Source organism: Natrix helvetica (genome assembly GCF_964273705.1).
Source record: "Natrix helvetica genome assembly, chromosome: 2".
In the NCBI taxonomy this organism is placed as follows: Eukaryota; Metazoa; Chordata; class Lepidosauria; order Squamata; family Natricidae; genus Natrix; species Natrix helvetica.
Genome location: NC_138552.1, coordinates 158947985 through 158966141, shown reverse-complemented (window position 1 = coordinate 158966141; position 18157 = coordinate 158947985). Strand labels below are relative to the sequence as shown.

Below are 18157 nucleotides of genomic sequence, written 5' to 3'. Positions count from 1 at the left end.
GCATGCCTCCTGAATAGATGCCCTCACAAATGCCCTAATGAAGGGGAGCATAACGGGAAACTGGCAGTCACTGCCTCTCTTTCCTCCAGTGGGAACTCACTGCTGGATTCCCCAGTTTCCTCTGTCATCCTCTAGGTGAGATAGGCAGCACATAAGTTTAATAAATAAAATGAAATATTTATTGATCTTTTATTGGTCATGGTGCCCTGAGAAACAGAACTTAATCTAAACTTTAATACTTATTCTAATTATGTTGGTATGAAGCCTACATGTTCACATAGCAAAAAATAACCTCAATGTTTCATTCATAAACAAGCTTTAAAGAATAATTAAAGAGCAAATAGCTTTGATAAAAAATATCCTATGCCTACACATACAAAAGTTTTGTTTCAAGACACATGTAAACATATGTACAGCTTCTATGCCACTAGAATTAAAATAGTGGTCAAAAGTTCAAAGGGTTCAATATAATAAATGCAGCATAGTATTGAGTACTAATACTAGTAAGGAAGCCTATTTCCCATATCTTGCTACAATTTTCCCATTATTCCTTAAATCTGATCTGGAGTGTTGATCAGGCTAACATAAGTGATTTTATACGTGAGTCTGTTCCTTTGTCCATGCTGGAACCAACCTAGAGATTGTGCATAACAGGAGATTTGAGATTTGCTTCAAAACAATTTGGTAGGGTTTAGAGATCTACAAAGAATGCAATTAATTTTTGTGATCTGATCCCAATAATTTCCTTCTACATTATATGCTTACATAATGCTTGATGTCCTTGATTCAGTGAAAAGTGTGTCTAGAATTAATTAAGAGATATAACTTTAATTTTCCATTCAACCCACTATCTGTTATCACTTTATTAAAGACACTTTTTATTACAGTCGTGGCTTGAAAGTATTCTTTCAAAATTTGGAAATATTTTTTAAATGACCTTATTCATTAGAATCTATTAATTCATTTCATACTTCATATGTTTTCAACTACAGATCCTGCTCATAATAGCTGCCCAGATCCTGGAACACCACATTATGGAATTCAGAATAGCTCCACAGGTTATGAGGTATTGTTCAGGGTTTATTTTTGCTATTGTATTTTGAGTATTTGTATTTGTATGTTTTTATATACCTTTGACTCAGTATTGAATCCTGATATCAACAAAATGTTCAGAAGTGGTTTGCCATTACTTTCTTTCTAGACCAGTGGTTCCCAACCTTTTTTTGGCCACCTAAGCATCTCTAAAATCCTGATGTCCCCCTCCCCCCCAGCCGTGACATATAATTCTTACTTTATTCAAAAAGTGAACTCTACTCACACAGAGGAAGCCTAAAAAGTCATTAACTTGGTTTAAACAAGGTTCAAATTTCCCCCATTAAAAATCAAATTGCCCCCCTGTGGGGTGTGGGCCCCACGTTGGGAACCACTGTTCTAGACTGAAACAGAGTGACCAAACTAAGGTCACTACCTTTATGCCTAAAATGGGGCTACAACTCTCCCTATTTTTAAACTGTTGTTTTCACCATTACATCAAGTTGGCTCTCATTGGATACTTTAGGATGGCCAATTTTGATTTCCCTAGAAATCTACATTTTGGCCCGCTTAGTCTTTTCTTCATCAGCATTTAAAATTCTTTATCATTTTTATTGGAAATAAGGAGAACTTTGCTTAACTGAAATATCAAAATGAACAGACCTAATTTATGGTTTGCAATCTAATGTGTGAACTGCATCTCAATAATTCTTTAGTGAACATCTTTCTCAGAGTTTTCCAATACACTCATCAAAATGTAATTTATCTTGAAATATAAAAATCTTGCTAAATATGTGCATAAGAGAAAACTGCAGATCAAATCCATACATTAGGAAAAAGAGCATATAAAATGATATTGAACAAATATTGTAAATAATAGAGGAAATAGAGATACAATTACATATTTTCATACTTGAAATAACATAGTTTGTGACTGACTAAATATCACATTTGTCCCAGAGGTGGTTTCCTTCCGCTTTGGACTGGTTCAGCCGAACCGGTAGTGGTTTGGCGGCCTGGGTCACTGGAACAAATTTTTTTACATGCATCAAACAGGCCGTAATGCCGACAGCAACCCGCCCCTGATTTGTTCATCAGTACATTTTTAAATGCCTCTTCCATCATTTTCATGATGTCTTCTCCATTAATTCAGTGGGAAATTTAAAGGTAAAGCTATATTGCAACATTCCCAATCAAAATGTAAAAACACATTTTCCCCCAAGTAATAGCAGAGTTACAGACCAAGGAGTTGGCATTGATTAAATAAACAAAGAATTATCCTTTTGCCGATGTATCAATTCATTAAAATCTATTACAATCACTTTGGAAAGATCTTAGAGTAATTAAGAAGACAATGTGCTTCTTCTAGGCTGTTGATTCCTAGCATATATTATTATTTAAAATGGTAGGACATGACCTTTGCTTGTATGATGGAAGGAGTACTTTCGCCATCAATTTTTTGTTGTTATTGTTGTTAAGCCAATTGATTTTGAAGAAAATATTTCTAACTTTCCATTACAATTACCTAGCCTTCTTGAGATGAAACCACTGATCTTTATCCTGCCAAGTACAACCCCCACCCCAAAAAAGGGGGAAGAAGGAGGAAAAGCTATATGTTGAATACAAGGGAGTTGATTATTTCTTATAATTATGTGGTGACAGACTTTTGATTCAAACATCATTTGTTAAAAAAATAACTTGTTTTTAACAATTTGCCATAATTTCTCTTTTTCATTTTTCAGGTAGGGAGCAGGATCTTCTTCAGATGTAGAAAGGGTTACCATATTCAGGGCTCTACTACAAGAACTTGTCTTTCAAATTTAACTTGGAGTGGCATACAACCTGAATGTATTCGTAAGTAAAACAAAGCACTCACTAACATGTTTTTTTTAAAGCAAGATATTATTCATTTTTATAATATTTGACATTATATACAAACCGATTTGCCTAATATGTGCCAATGGATCTGGAATAATCCTGGTGGTTTTTTTTTGGAGGGGGGGGGGCAGGATATTTACATACAATGGAAACAACATGGTCTATACTTTTTCTAATGAAATCAGTGACTGCTCTAAATTTCTTAGATTTCAGCTTTCCCAAGTCTAATCATCTGTATGACTCTGTAGATTTGGAAATTCAGAATTCTAGGTATCTTTCCTTTGAAGATAAACTCTTAGAAAGTCTCCCAATTGATTATGTATCATCAACACTGACTCTTAGTGACCACATATTTTCCATGATAATCTCCCAATCAATATTTACTTATTATTGTTATCAGTACATGTTTCCATTGTGGTTTCCCAGCTTTTGTTTGCTTCCAATTTTGTTCTTTCTCTCACACTGTATTAACATACAAGTGCATATTGATAAAATGATAGGGGAGGGGATAAAGTTGTGAATATATACAGTAGCTATGCAGTTGCAACAATGGTGTCTATTTTTTCAATAAAATATTTGCTTTACTTCCCCAATTTTGCTTTATATCCAAAGATTCAGTGCCAATTTGCCTGCATCTTTTATCCTGAGAAATTGATGTCATCCAATGCTTTGGGATTTCATGTTAGTTAGAAGCTGTCAAAATGCATATTTAGAAAGTACTCTGATAGAAAACAAAATTAAACTTAGTTGCTTATCTTATTTCAAATTATATGTTTGCAAAGGGAAAAATATTGTTACAGTGCAGCTATAGCCAATGTAACATAGTAGAAACTTATTTTTAGTAGTTCACAATAAATATATTTAGCAGATAAATCATTTTTGAAATGGGCAGAAGAAAACAGATCCCCAAATAACCTTATGGATCATTGTCTAATTTGCAAAATACTTTAGCTTCTTCTTTGTAATCTCCTGATTCACACACATGAATATTCTTGAACTGAATTGTTTTTTTAGTCTGTGAATGCTCCCACCCACTGTGCATGCTAGAAGGATTTACAATTTATTTACCTGCATACTTTTTAACTGTGGCTGGGAATGTTTTGTCTTATTATGAGAATAGACTAATAATTGACTTATTTCAATTATGTTTTCCATTGTATTGTTGATCATTTCCATGATTCTCATTGATTTTTTTTTAATGTTTCAGTGGATTGTTTTCTGCCAATCCTATTGCTTATTTCTATGGCCTTTGAAGGCCAGCTTTAGAAAATGGGTTAATCATGTCAATAAGCTGCCATACTGATATGCAATCTTTATATTTCTGTTTGATTGAAGGATCTTCCAGTTGCGTTAAGTCATTGTTGCTTCACAAACCTTATATCTATAAGTCAACCATTCATATTGGTTCAGCTATCCAAGTAGCAAGCTGAAAAGGCAGTCTAAATGATTGAAGATATCAGTATTCAATTGCAGAAAACCTTCTGTTTCAGTTACATTGGTCAGAGAAATGTTGCGTGAAGAAATACTTGTCATACCAATCTCAGCTTTGAAGCACTGAGGTCTCATCTAACTATTCCTAAAGAATACCCCCCATAGGGCCTAGAACAGCCATATACTCTGACTGTTTTACTGATAAAGAAATAATCAAATGAGGGCAGATCATTAAGCCACCCTATATTATGTTATAATATCAACATCCTTGATACCAAATAATAGCAGGCATTCAATGTGATGTAAGTGTCCTACATTTGGGAGATATAGCTCTGCATGTTTTATATAAAAATGATGATGCTTTCTTTTATTCCTTGACCTGTATGCTTCATAGCATACAACAACTGTATATTAGATTAGTTTTTCTCTGAGTTTCTTGGACAGGAAGGTAATCAGATGCAGCTGTGGGGAGGGAGAAGAGGCAGGCTAGGGCCCTGCAGAAAAGGAAAAAATAGAGGCAGGGTGATCTGGGTACCAAAGTATTCAATGGGGGAAGAACTGGGCATTTCTTGTCTTTATTTTTTAAAAAAGTCAACTTTAGTTTATACATCAGGTTATGTTTTCCTGGGAATAAATTTCATGGCATCTCTTGAGCATTTCTCCCGAAATAATCTGCTGCTATAATCATCAGAGCCAGTTGCTGCATGACTTAGATTGCACCCCAGTGGCTAGCCATATAATTCAAGACATGGCTTTTGGTAAAGACTGACTCTTCCACAACAAAGCCCATGAGTTTTTAAGTTTGGAAGCCTGGCCCATCTTATGGGACTGGTTGATTGAATATGATATGAAAAAGCTGCTAACCTTGAAGAGCGACAACAGCTTCCAGATTCAACATCCATCAGCTGACCAGTCCCTAAGTAGCAACAGCATGATAGGCATTAAAATCATTTTTTCATTGGTCAGGTTTTGGACATCCAAAATCTTCTCAGGAAGACTATTGTATGCATTATTTTGATTGGACACCTTGCTTCTCAGAAGTTAGTTTATTAATGTATTATATACTTGTTGGGATCCTTCAGGATAAGGTACTTGCCCTCATCTAGTTTCATACAGATGACAATGACACAGCGCAGAATGCCCCAGGCGTTCTCCATGATTAAATTAATTTGGCTTGCAAATTCATTAGGTCTGAAATGCTGTGTGCCCAGAATCACATGGGATGAACAATCTTTCACATGGTATCGGGAGACATATCCCAATTTAATATCAGTTGCCATTCTATTCTAAGCATTGTACAAAGGCTAAAGAACAATTTAAAGCAGTCTAAACCTGCTTTAAGCAAACAATAAGCAAATGTTAAACACCTACACTGGAGAAACTATATATACCATATATAACACAGCCCAGGTTCAAATCCCAGTAAGGGTATGGCTAGCTGATGAGAGCTAATTAACTCAAAATAGATCTATACTAGTCTCCCTTTATTTATTTATCAGTACAAATACAACACACACACACACATACACACACACACACACACACATACATACATACATACACACACATACAAGGAAATGTTGTACCCCGTATTAGCTTCCTTTTCATGATTCTACTTTTCACTTTACCATGATACAATTTTGCTGATATATTTTCTTCCCCAAGCACTTCATTAAAGTCTATTCCAATTCTTAGCTACTTGGTGAACTTTACAGAAACACTGTTGCTTCTCCTTTATAGTTTTTCACAGCAAGGATTGTCAGTTTCTTCAGAGAGAATTATCTATTTAAGAAAGATTAATACATTTCATTCCATGTGGGGCCTTTCTGATTGGACAATAGCTTTATAAGACATAACTGGTCCCAGCCATCAATCTTTGTTCCCTCTTCCTGCCTCACTATCCTGGTTTGCTTTGATGGTTTCTTCATTAATTGCCTCCGCATACTTTGCTAGTCTTTCTTGTAGGTGATACAAAAGACCACAATAAAGGAAAGCAGGTTGCTTGCCTGGAACTATAATTCTTTAAATAGCCTTTTCATTTGTGTGAGTCTCCGATTGAATGGGGATGAACGGGGAAGTGTTTGCTCAAGGAATTTAGGCAGCTTCTTCAGGCATGTACAGTAGGATGGAGCAGTCAAGGACCACCAAGAAAATTTTGGTTCAGAATGTTTTCAAAAGAATAATAAGCCTGTTTGTGGAAGCACAGACGGCCACTCCACTTAACTGTAGTTAAGCAGCCGGGTTTTTTTCTTCTCTGTTTCCTTGATACCTCCTAATGATTGTCAGTGCATCATGTGCAGGGCAATGTGGTATGTCACAGCACATTCAGTTTCTGCTTTTTCACATGTCTGTCTTACACTGTTTCTTTATGAACAGCATAGAGAAATACATAACAATGATATGCTAATAATATGTTTTCCCAAACAAAAGTGTAAAGTAATAAAATGTTTCTCACTTATCCTACAAATGGTCTTATTTCTGCTGTTCTTTTTTTTAGAATATTTCAATAACTTTTAAAACTTTTTCAGCTCATGGTTGCAGACAGCCAGAGACACCAGCGAATGTAGATGTAAAAGCAATAGATCTACCTACACTAGGCTACACTCTGGTATATACGTGTCAGCCGGGATTTTTTCTTGCTGGTGGATCTGAACACCGGACATGTAAACCAGATATGAAATGGACAGGAAAATCACCTGTTTGTAAAAGTAAGTCACTGATAAATTAATGGTAAAGTTTAATAGTTTATAAGGTCCATTTCTAAATTATTTTAAATGTTTAAAATCTATCTATCTATCTATCTATCTATCTATCTATCTATCTATCTATCTATCTATCTATCATCTCTCTATCTCTCTATCATGTTATAATCATATATATTATCTTCCTGGAAAATAGAGAGACAAAATAATGAGAACAAATAATGTCTTCTAGATTCAAGGTGGAAATTAATATCTAAATATTAACTACACAAACACACACACAAACACACACATTAATATTATTTAAATATTCAACAATACTAACATATAATGGATATTTATCTGTTGGACAGGCCTCTCATGAGAAACTTTGGTAAAGAGTTTCATGAGCTGTTAAGACATCTTGGAGTTGCTTAGATTCCAAGGCCAGCACTCCCTTTTCTTTTCTGTTGCTACCTCCAGAAACATCACTAGTGAAATGCTGACTTACTGAAATTTCTGCTCAGTAAGGAGAAACAAGGGGGAATTTTATTGGCAGACATTTTACAAAAAGAAGTACTATACTGATGGAGAGGTGATCAAAGTGTACTTTTAGGAGCAAAGCAAGTTCTGAGGAGTAATTATGTCTTTCACTTTGCTTTAGTTTTTGAAAGTTTCTCCATGCTGAGAAAGTATGTTCGTTTAAGATATTTTGTGGATAGTAAGCAGGTAGAAGTTTTGATCACATCAGTCAGCAATTCTGCAAAATAATCTATGAATGTAGGTTGTCCCTTTCCTCTTCCTTTGTATTAATACTCTTGAAATTAGAGAAGGTGGAAGGAAGCAATTTAGATGTATCTCATGTAGCTCATGTCTCTCAGATTAATACATTTTATCAGAAGGCATGCAGCTTCTAATGTTATATTTTAATAACATTGGTTAATTGGAAAAGGTGCAAGCAGATTCCTTTCAGTCTCAGGCATGAATATTACCAATTAAGAAAATATGAGGGTTAGATGGAATTTCAAGGAAGCACTATAAATAATTGCCCAGATGTACAGGCTTTATAACTATAAAAGTTAATACTAACAAATAGAAGGATTTATCCAGTAGTGTGTCAGAGTGAAGAAGTTAGGCTAGGCGTAGGAGAGGTAGGTTGCTGAGTGACTTTGGAACAGTCTATATCTCAGTCGAACATTTTTCACACAATTGTTGTAAAGATGAATAGGAGGAGGGAAATGTATGCCTATAAGCTTCTGAATAAAAGGCAGAATATAAATCCGATAAATAAATGTTATTGATTGAAGGACAACTGTCAATATATAAAGTTATCCTAATTTCTTATGGGAATAAAAGATTTGCTCCTTTTGGCAATAAATGTTGCCTACTTGTTTCTTTCTACTTCTAGACTTTACATTTATAATAAGAAAGGAATGTTTATGGCATTTTGATGCCGGTAGGGGGAAAAAATGATTCATCCTTGAACAGGGAAAAAGTCTCAGCAGACATGATTGATTTTATCCACAAGAAGAAGATGGTGTAAATACTATGCTCAGAACAAATGATTTATCTTTTGTTATATTAATGGACAAATAGTAAATTAGAGGCACCATATTAGTAATTCTAAGAATACTTCTCACAAATCATCTGGTTTTTGCAACTATGAATCTTAAATTCTCAAATGGGAAAGAGGAAAATTGATACTAACTAGGGTCTATGACAATTCACTATGGCCAACTCACCACAGCCAACTCGCCTCAGTTAACTTGCCATGGCCAATTAGCCATGGCCAACTCAACATTGGCCAACTCCTCATGGTCAACTTGCCATGAGAACTCACTGTGGGACAAGAGATACACTAATATTAAAGAAATGGTGGACTGGAAGCATTTATAAAGGATGCAAAAGGAGGGGAAGAAAGAAATGTGAATGACAAGCATTAAAATATTTTTTATTTTAAATAATTAAATTGAATTGTTAAATTGTCCCATGAGGAGTTGTCCCATAGCGAGTAGTCCATAGTGAATTGTCCCATTCCGAGTAAAACTATGTATTATGCTGCTGCTCCATCAAGTTCCTGAAAGCAGAGTTGGAATGAGTAGAAAACAACTGAACAAAATTGAATTATAAGGAACAGGAACTAAGATTTATGTAATAGAAGTAGGAAGAAGGGGGAAGCAAAATACACATTCAACTGAATAAAGAATTTAATATATCCTTGTTAAAAGAAAAAGTACTGATAATTATGTTCAGTATATTGCAATTAAGGCATCAATTTAATAACCTGTCTTGGGCTATGTGTCTTAAATTTGGTGGTAGTTGTAGGCCTCACACTCTTCCTCTTAAATTGGTTGGGGAATGATTTGTGGATGCTAGCTGAGGGAAGTAGGAAATTTATCTCATAACTTCTTGCCTCTCTGAATCTATTTTCTGGATTTTTTTTTCTTTTGGTCAATCTGTCTTTTTTAACACTCTCCTCAAACTTACTCCTCAAGATCTTGAGGTGACCCTAAAGCCGTTTTGGGTCAAACAGCATTACCTCAGAATTATACTCCTAGACACACATATCATGCATAATTAAGTCTATTAAGGCTAAGAGGTTGTTAGGGCTGCTGCCTGGAGCTGATCAGAGAAGCGAAACAGAAAGTTCTAGCCAGGGAAATTTGGGTAGAAATTGTCGATAAAAAGGAATGGTGAAGAGAAAGGGTTAAATGTGAAATTTTGGAGATTCATCCATATGCTTGGTGAAGTTTCTGGAGGTTTTTCTAGCTTGGGCTAGCTACTTGACTTCCTGTTCCAGCCCTTGAGAAAGAGGAGGGGTTAACATTCAGACTTAAAACAGTTCCGCCCATCCCCCCCAAAAAAAACAATTGAAATAAAAATTCTTTTTCTTTGCTTTTTGTTTGATATTTGTAAAAGTATTTATAAAAGTTATGGCATTGGGCATGATCAGTGGTCTAGCCACGTTTGCCAGTGACACCAAACTGTTCAGAGTGGCAAAAGCAATAAGCATCTTTGCACAATACAGAAATGGGCATCAAAATGTCAATTGCCATTCAATATTAACAAGGATAAAATAATGCACATTGGAGGCAAAATATTAACTACTCATACAAACTAATTCTATTAGAAATAACAGTGATTGATGAGGGAAAAGCACTTTGGAGTAACGGTAAACATTTCAGTGATGTTTGAAACAGGGTGTGCATCTGCTGTAAAAAGGCCAAAATCTTGTTAGGAATAATTAGAAATTATATTGAAAATAGAGATGCCATCTTTGTAATGCCCTTGGGGTAAATCAAAAGTATAAACACCTCTGGAATATTGGAATATATGATGTAGTTTAGAAAAGGGCAACTGAGATGATCAAAGTCCTGGAGCAGCTTCTGTATGAGGAAAGACTGGAACATTTGGGACTTTTTAGTCTAGAAAGAAGGTGAATGTGGGCACACGATGGAGATGTATAAAATTGTGCACAATGTGGACAAAGTGGACAAGAGTAAGATGTTTTCAACTTCCCAAAGTAGTAGAACCAGAGATTACTCTATGACATTGAATCCTGGAACCATCCTTTTACAAAAAGAAAATATATATATAGAACTTTTAATTAAACTTCAGAATTTGCTAACACAAAATGAGTGTCAGCTAATAGTTTGGCTGGCTTCCAAAATGCTGGATAAATTCATGAAATTCATGGAAATCAGTGGCTTCCTTGCGTAGTTTGTTGGTTAATGTGAGAAGAGATTGGTGGATGACATAGACAGCAGGGCACTGCTTATGTTCTTATTTTGAACTTTACCTCTACTTTCCTGAATAGTCAATTTTCTGAAATAGGTTTTATTCATTTGTATTTACAATTAATAAACTTGCCATTTTATGTATTTTTTAAGCATGTGTATTCTTCCTCTAAGATGGTAAGCAGGAGATTTTATTGTCAAGCAACATCCTAAAGTTTGTGTTCACCCATGCTTCCTTCCTAATGTCTTTTACTGCTATAGGCCTAATAATGGAAACATTCTTCTTTGAAGAAAAGGGGGATCTGATTCTGCTGCCTTGACTTTTAGCTTAGACCACTTTTAGAATGTATCTCTCTCAAAACTGATTGTATGTCTCCATTTCTGGAAGAAAATAGCTTTTTACTTGTAACTGTTGGCTTGTCGAGAATCATATAACAATCATACTCCAATCCACTATGGTAAAGCTTGCTTCAGAAGGATATCACCACAGCTCTTGATGTTGCTTGCTGTAGGTTCCTATAGGTGAGCTGGATAATCTGAAAGTCTTCATGTGGTGTCCCTCTTATAGAAGGAAGAGGAGAAATAAGTAGCCATCATGTACTACAATGTGAAAACTTTATTTGGAATGAGCTAAGAATGAGCAATCTTCAGCTTTCTGGGTGTGCTAAAGTAACATTGGCCATGCTGCATCTGGTGAGAGTTAAGGATTCAGGACTATCTGCAGAGTTATAGGTTGCCGACTCTTAATCCAACACATACATTACTAATCTCTATGTCACTGTCTTAGTTTTTCATGTGTGTCTTTTAGTCTTTGATGTGCGTATAATACAATATAAGTTCAATATGTAAATAAACTTCCTTTGAACATCTGCAAGAAATCCACTTGTAAAATAAATATGAGGTTGCACCTTTTTCACCTGATGAGAAACAAACAAGCTTTCCTATAAATCTATATGCATTTTTTTTAAAAGTAGAAATTAACATACAAGCAAAAAGGGAGATTTGATGAGAATTGCTCTTTACAGCTCTATGCTTTGTGGATTCAAAACTTTAAAAGTAGTTGTTGTTTCTTTTTGTTTATTACTGTGCTTAAAATGCTGGCCCTTTCCAAATAGGAACATGATAAGGCAGGACTATTTCCTGAATGCCACCCTATTGTTCTTGTTGCACTTCAGGAAGTCCTCCCTCCTACTTAGTCATAGTCTACATTCCTAAGAACAGGTAATTGGCCATTATGAGTTAAGATGCATCAAAGTATGCTGCTACTAGATTAGCAGGCGATGCACTCCAAAATAAAAGATTTGCACATGTAGTGCAGCAAACTTGAATTGTTTGTTATATAGTACTATTACCAAGAGGTTTTCCAACCACTGGTGCATAGTAAGAAATATGATCATAGTCCTGGCTGTTTCTGGCTTATAATTATGCCATTAGTTTAATAGAATTTAATTATAGTTTTTCAATGTGTATAAAGACATACATATACACCGTCATCATTACTAGTTTAAGGCTCTCTGTTACAGCACTGTGGTTGATATAAAAATTATTTTTTTTAGAAATGAGAGCAGCAATTATCCCCACCATCAGCAAACTTGCCACGACGCAAACTTTGGACTCCTGAAACTTTTATTTCTTTCTGATAAGTACACAGAACTATATCTGGTTGAATATGTAATACAGAGTTTAGCTATGTCTACCATAAATAATAGGTGTATCAGAAAACACACAATTGCCTCGGTCAAGCATTATGTATCAATAATTAAAAATATGTTCATAAAAATGATAATTTGTCTTTTTACTTGTAGGTAAAGGAGTGAGAGAAGTTAATGAGACTGTAACTAAAACACCAGGTTTGTATACGAGAACAGTTTTAGAACTAAGCACCTTAAATTCTTCTGCAGTTTCTCATACAATAAAAATACTTCTAGCCTTTATCAGAACACTTCATCACTGATATATAAAAAATTACCTAAATACTGAAATATAAGCTCAATTGCCTGAAACTGCACTTTTTTTTAAAAAAAGGTACCCATTATTTTGGCATTATTTAGGGGTATTTTCATTACCCATACACATAGAAAACTTGTGAATGGGGTCTGGAGACCCAACTCTGCCACTTTATGCAACTTTTCTTTTTGGAAGGAATATGAAAGCAATCTAGGAGTCCTAGCAAAAAAACACATAAGGGTGAGAAAGCAGTTGCTTGCAGCTGCCAAAAAAAGCCAATACAGTCCTAGGCAGCATCAACAGAGTGTCAAGATAATGTGCTGTGTTAGTACAGCTTGATACTGCTTTAGTAAGACCACACTTGGAACACTGCATCTAATTTTGGTCACTGCAATATAAATAAGATACTGATACTCTAGAAAGAGTCCAGAGAAGAGCAACAACGATGAATAGAGGGTTAGAGGCTAAAATATAGGATGAAGAGTTGCAAGAATTAAGTACGTCTAGTCTAATGAAGAGAAGGATCAGAGGTGACATGATAGCAGTCTTCCAATATTTGAATATCAAAAAGAAGAGGGCGACAACCTATTCTCCAAAGTAGCTGAGGGCAAGACAAGAAGTAACAGATGGAAATTTACCAAAGAGAGAGCCAACTAGAACTAAGGAGAAATTTCTTGACAGTAAGAACAATTAATCAGTGGAACAGGTTGCATTCAGTGCACCAACACTGAAGTTTTTAAGAAGAGATTGGGCAACCATTTGTCCATAATGATATAGGGTCCAGCAGTGGTTGGACTGGAAGACGTTCAAGGCCCCTTCTAACTCTGTTATTCTGTTATGATATATAGAGCTGTAAGGGAGTAAAAAGTGATTTTAAAAAATATTCTGAACCTCATACAAGCACATTGTGCACCTCTTCACTACTTATTAATACAACCAGATACTTTTCCCACCCCTTTGCAAGCTTAAAAAAAGATAATACCATTTTTAAGAGGAAAAAAACCCACATATTTAATGTTAATGCAACTCTTAAAACAATGGCCCTTTTTCTGGCTTGTTCAGAAGCCTGAAACAAATAAGGCCATTCTAATGCATAACAAAAAGGTATGCTGTGCTTGCATATACAGCATGGCTAGGTATAGACAGAATATCTTCAATCATGTGATTTCCCCATGCATTCTCTAGTTGCACAGCCAATGCATAATTTTATCAACATAAAACTTAGTTCTAGAATGAGAAACTAATTTCTTGAAACTAAAATCTAGAACTAGATTTTGAAAGATTTGTATATTATATATTAGAATCTAGAGGGAATATTTGCTTTATATCAGACGATGTACTATAATGGAGAGCCTTATCATAAAAGCAGGAGTTAAACAATACCACAGGTGTCTTATGTAAAAGTTATTCTGTTTCCATCTTATAAATAATGTGCTAGAGAAAGCAAATATATTTTAAAAATCAAATTCATTTCATAATGCTGCACATTTTAATTTGTTCAGTTTTAAATTTCAGTTTCTCTTGGATTTGCTTAACTTTTAAATTCATAACCCTGGCCTCAGAGTAGGATTCATAGAATTCACAGAGAAAAATACCACATGACAGTAATGTGCAAATCAGCCAGGACATGATTTGAAAATGGAAAGTTTCTACTAAAATTTGGGGTCTGAAATTGAAATATAATAAATTTAAATTCTATATTTGACCATTGAGTCTCTAAATAGGCCTTCCTCTTGAAACACAGTTGTCTTTGGGATTCTCTTCTTCCTAACTTTCCTTAAACAAAAGCATATTTTCAGAAGTTCTTGAATTCTGATCACAAATTAAAAGCTGTCACATGAGAAAACAAAACACTAATCTTAAATATGTTCTTATTCCAAAGGATTACTAACAATAGATCTTCCTTCCTTGACTCATGGTGCTTGTAAGTGTTGTGGTGTATGCATAGATGGCATCCACACAAAATTGCACAAAATTAAATAGAAATTAAATATTTTAAAAAATATGCCTAAGAGCTTGTGATTTGAATGATGCCCTACTAAAAAGATTTTATATGAAAATGCTAAAATTTTGAGAGGTTTCAGAGACTTTATTGCTTATTTATTATACAGTTCTTAGTGTAGAGTAAGCTTTGTACCCTCTGTGAGCCCTCACAAAACAAAATAACAACACTAACAGCACCTACTTTCATTGACCAATGAAGTTTTCTCTGTACTGTAGTTTGCTCAGGTACCAGTGAAAGCTATATCGATGCCAAGACAGAACAAAAATTTAACTTGCTCAAGTATGTTTATATAATTCTCACCTAGATGGTTCAGCCTGAGGGCTAATTAGCCTATAATGCTACAAAATGAAAAATTAATGTCACAAGACTAGTGTTCATAATTATTCGTCTATCTGCGCATTCTTTTCAGTGGTGTTATAACCTTACAATGCTTTCAGTGTGTCTTCAGTGTTGAATGTGCAATATGTCTTTTTTATTCTTTAAACAAAATGTGCTTCCTGTCTCTCTCACTTACCAGCAAAACTAAAATCTGAGATTAAATAGTAATTAATTTGCACAATATAACTGATACCAATTATCAAGAGTAACCAATACGGAGGACACTGCCTTATTGTAGGCATAAGATTTAGACATCACATTAATTCTTCACTGAAATTTTAAACTGCACACTAATATCCAATTTTTCATGTAGGATTCTCAATGAAATAAATGGGATTTAACCATGTTCTACCAGTTGTCAAGAGTGCATCCAAACTGCCTTGATCTATTTTTTTTAAGAATGCTTTTCTTAACTAAAAATGTAATATTGCTCCAATACATTATTTCGAAAACATTTCATTACAACGACCAATGTCACTGTTCTTTTTTAAGGGAAAAAAATTAAAGCTATTTTCTCATATTTTTTTGGAGAGCTGGAAAAGAATTGAAATAGAGGAAGAGAGAGTGGTTTCTTGAAATTTATTTTTAAACAAATTTAGTTAATTTGGAATTTCCCTACCTAGCTATTCATTATGAAGACATTTTTTGGGGAAAGAAATATGTATATTGGGCAAAATTATGTATTCAAAGGAATACAAGGGAACAAATGCATATGAAAATGTGTTTGTGTGTGTGCACATTTTGGGGCAGGGGATACTGTGAAAATGAGAAAAACAGAGTTTTAAATTAAGAAACTGAAGGGACTTGGAATCAATGGATGAAATTAGTTTATTTTTATATGAAATTATTCATGGTACAACAGAAAAAAAACCTAAACTTCTATACATCAAGGCTTACCAGAAGTGTTATCATTGATACATTAATATTTCAGATTGACAAGTATTACCAATTATGGAACCTCCTGTGCGTGCCAGCTATAATAATGTACTGAATAACTTGTTGAATTTTTAAAAAGGCATCTGTTTGTAGATCAAGGTGATTTCCTTTTGTCTCCCTTCTTCAGTTCCCTCCGATGTATTTTTTATAAATTCACTGTGGAAGGGGTTTTATGAGCATCTAGGGAAAAGACAAGTTGCAACTCTTACAGTTGACTGGTTCAATGCTACAAGCAGTAAGGTGAATGCTACTTTCATTGATGCATCCAGCATGCAACTTAAATTATCAGGTGAGATTAAAAACCGGACATCTGTCATCCAAGCTATCCAAATGGTATGCTGATTAAAGGGTCATGGATATTTCATGGATATACAGTAGTCCTTATTTAACAACCCTAATTGAAACTCCATCTCTAAGCAAAGCAGTTCTTAAGCAAAATATCATGTAATCATCCCACTTAGTGATGCCAGTTCTAGCAGTCTTTCGTGCAGTCGTTAAAAGAAACACACAGTTTAAACTTCATATGACCATGACTTGCAATCTCCTAGCATATTCTCCACTGAATTTACTACAACAGTTGTAAGTGTGAGGATGAGTCATGTTTTTAGAATTATTGTAACTTCAAAGTGTTACTAAATAAATAGTTGTCAAGTGTGGACTACCTGTATATGCTATTTCAAATCCTAACCATAAGTACAGTATTATTTCAGGTAGGTAGGTAGGTAGGTAGGTAGGTAGGTAGGTAGGTAGGTAGGGAGGGAGAGAGAGAGAGAGAGAGAGAGAGAGAGAGAGAGAGAGAGTGCTCTGACAATTGTCATATTTTCCTTTTTACAAAAAGCTTCTTTAACATAAAACACACAAAGTAACAATCTGGAAAACATATGTTGAAAAATATGTCCATTAAGTTGGCAAAATCACCAGATGCTTGATGAAAATAAAACAAAGCAAATGAAAACTAAATTTTAACAACTGTATTGCTATAGTTTGGACTTTATGATTTCCTAACAAACTAAGTTAGTTTTTTAGATAGAACTAAAGTCTCTAGTTCAGCTTTATTATGACTTTCAGTATCTGCAATTTCCATTTGAATTTTGGTTTGGGTATACATAGTCATAATTTTCTATTGGTATTTTGCAGCCCATTTTAACCTTGAATCATTCCCTTTTAATGAGAATAGTAAAACATGGACTTTTTTTTACTGATAATCTAATCATTTCTGTGAAATATGTCATATTTAAAATGTTTCAGCATCGGTAGGCCATTAATAATTATAGGTTAATATGCAACTACTTTTATTATTTTTTTTAAAAAAATAGCTTGTCTTTTCAATAGCATAAATTTAGAATGACAGCTAGGTTTCTAAATGTATATTTAAACTTTAAAATTCTGCGTACTTTTTGTAAATCAATATTCAGCTTGAAAGTACTGAATTTTCCCCTTTAAAAGGAATATGTATTTTACTGAAGTGCTAGAAATAAAGGAAAAACATTCTATGGAAGGATGGTTACGAACGTGCCGAAATACAGACTCACAAGTCCAGTTCATACTTAATTTGGGCAAATTAGGACTTGCATTTGGACTTTGTAATATTTGAAAGGCCAGAATTATATTTGATAGGCTAATCATTAAGTAAAATAGTGTCATATGTCCTCCTGATTTCATCATTGCTACATTTTTACTAGGGTAGGTTATAAAAATATTGCCATGACATTCAGGTAACATATGGTCTAGTTTAGAAGCTTTACTGTAACGAAGTAGGGATTTTATTTGCCTTTTTACATGTTTGCATAGCAACCACTAATTAGTCCTCGTTTTATGTAAATGAAGTTGAAAGGGTAATTAAACTTATTTTCACATACAGATTTCCTGAACACATATGGTTGTATAAACTTGCTTTCAAATAATCCTTTATAGGCACTTACAAGAAAGAAGAAGCTCATTTGCTTCTGAAAGTCTATCATTTTAAAAATCCTAAAGAAGGTTTTGTAAACAAGCTTGAAAACGACAAGTGGGCATTGGATGGCTATGTAAGTAAATACACATCTCTGGAAAAAAATGTTAACTGTATTTTATTACATTTTATTTTATACCATATAATTTTCTTTTTTGAGTGGGATCTTATATGAATGCAT

General features: G+C 34.3%; 1 protein-coding gene across 1 annotated transcript in view; it reads left to right on the top strand.

The window, feature by feature from the left end:
- CSMD1 (CUB and Sushi multiple domains 1) overlaps positions 1 to 18157 on the top strand; it is a gene marked incomplete at its 5' end in the record, with an annotated part of 1188747 nt that overhangs the window by 1155888 nt on the left and 14702 nt on the right. Inside the window, 6 exons of the mRNA XM_081942958.1 lie at positions 993 to 1066; positions 2775 to 2886; positions 6870 to 7049; positions 12565 to 12609; positions 16153 to 16314; positions 17940 to 18052. Coding sequence (XP_081799084.1) covers positions 993 to 1066; positions 2775 to 2886; positions 6870 to 7049; positions 12565 to 12609; positions 16153 to 16314; positions 17940 to 18052 — 686 coding nt within the window. The remainder of the gene's footprint in view (positions 1 to 992; positions 1067 to 2774; positions 2887 to 6869; positions 7050 to 12564; positions 12610 to 16152; positions 16315 to 17939; positions 18053 to 18157) is intronic.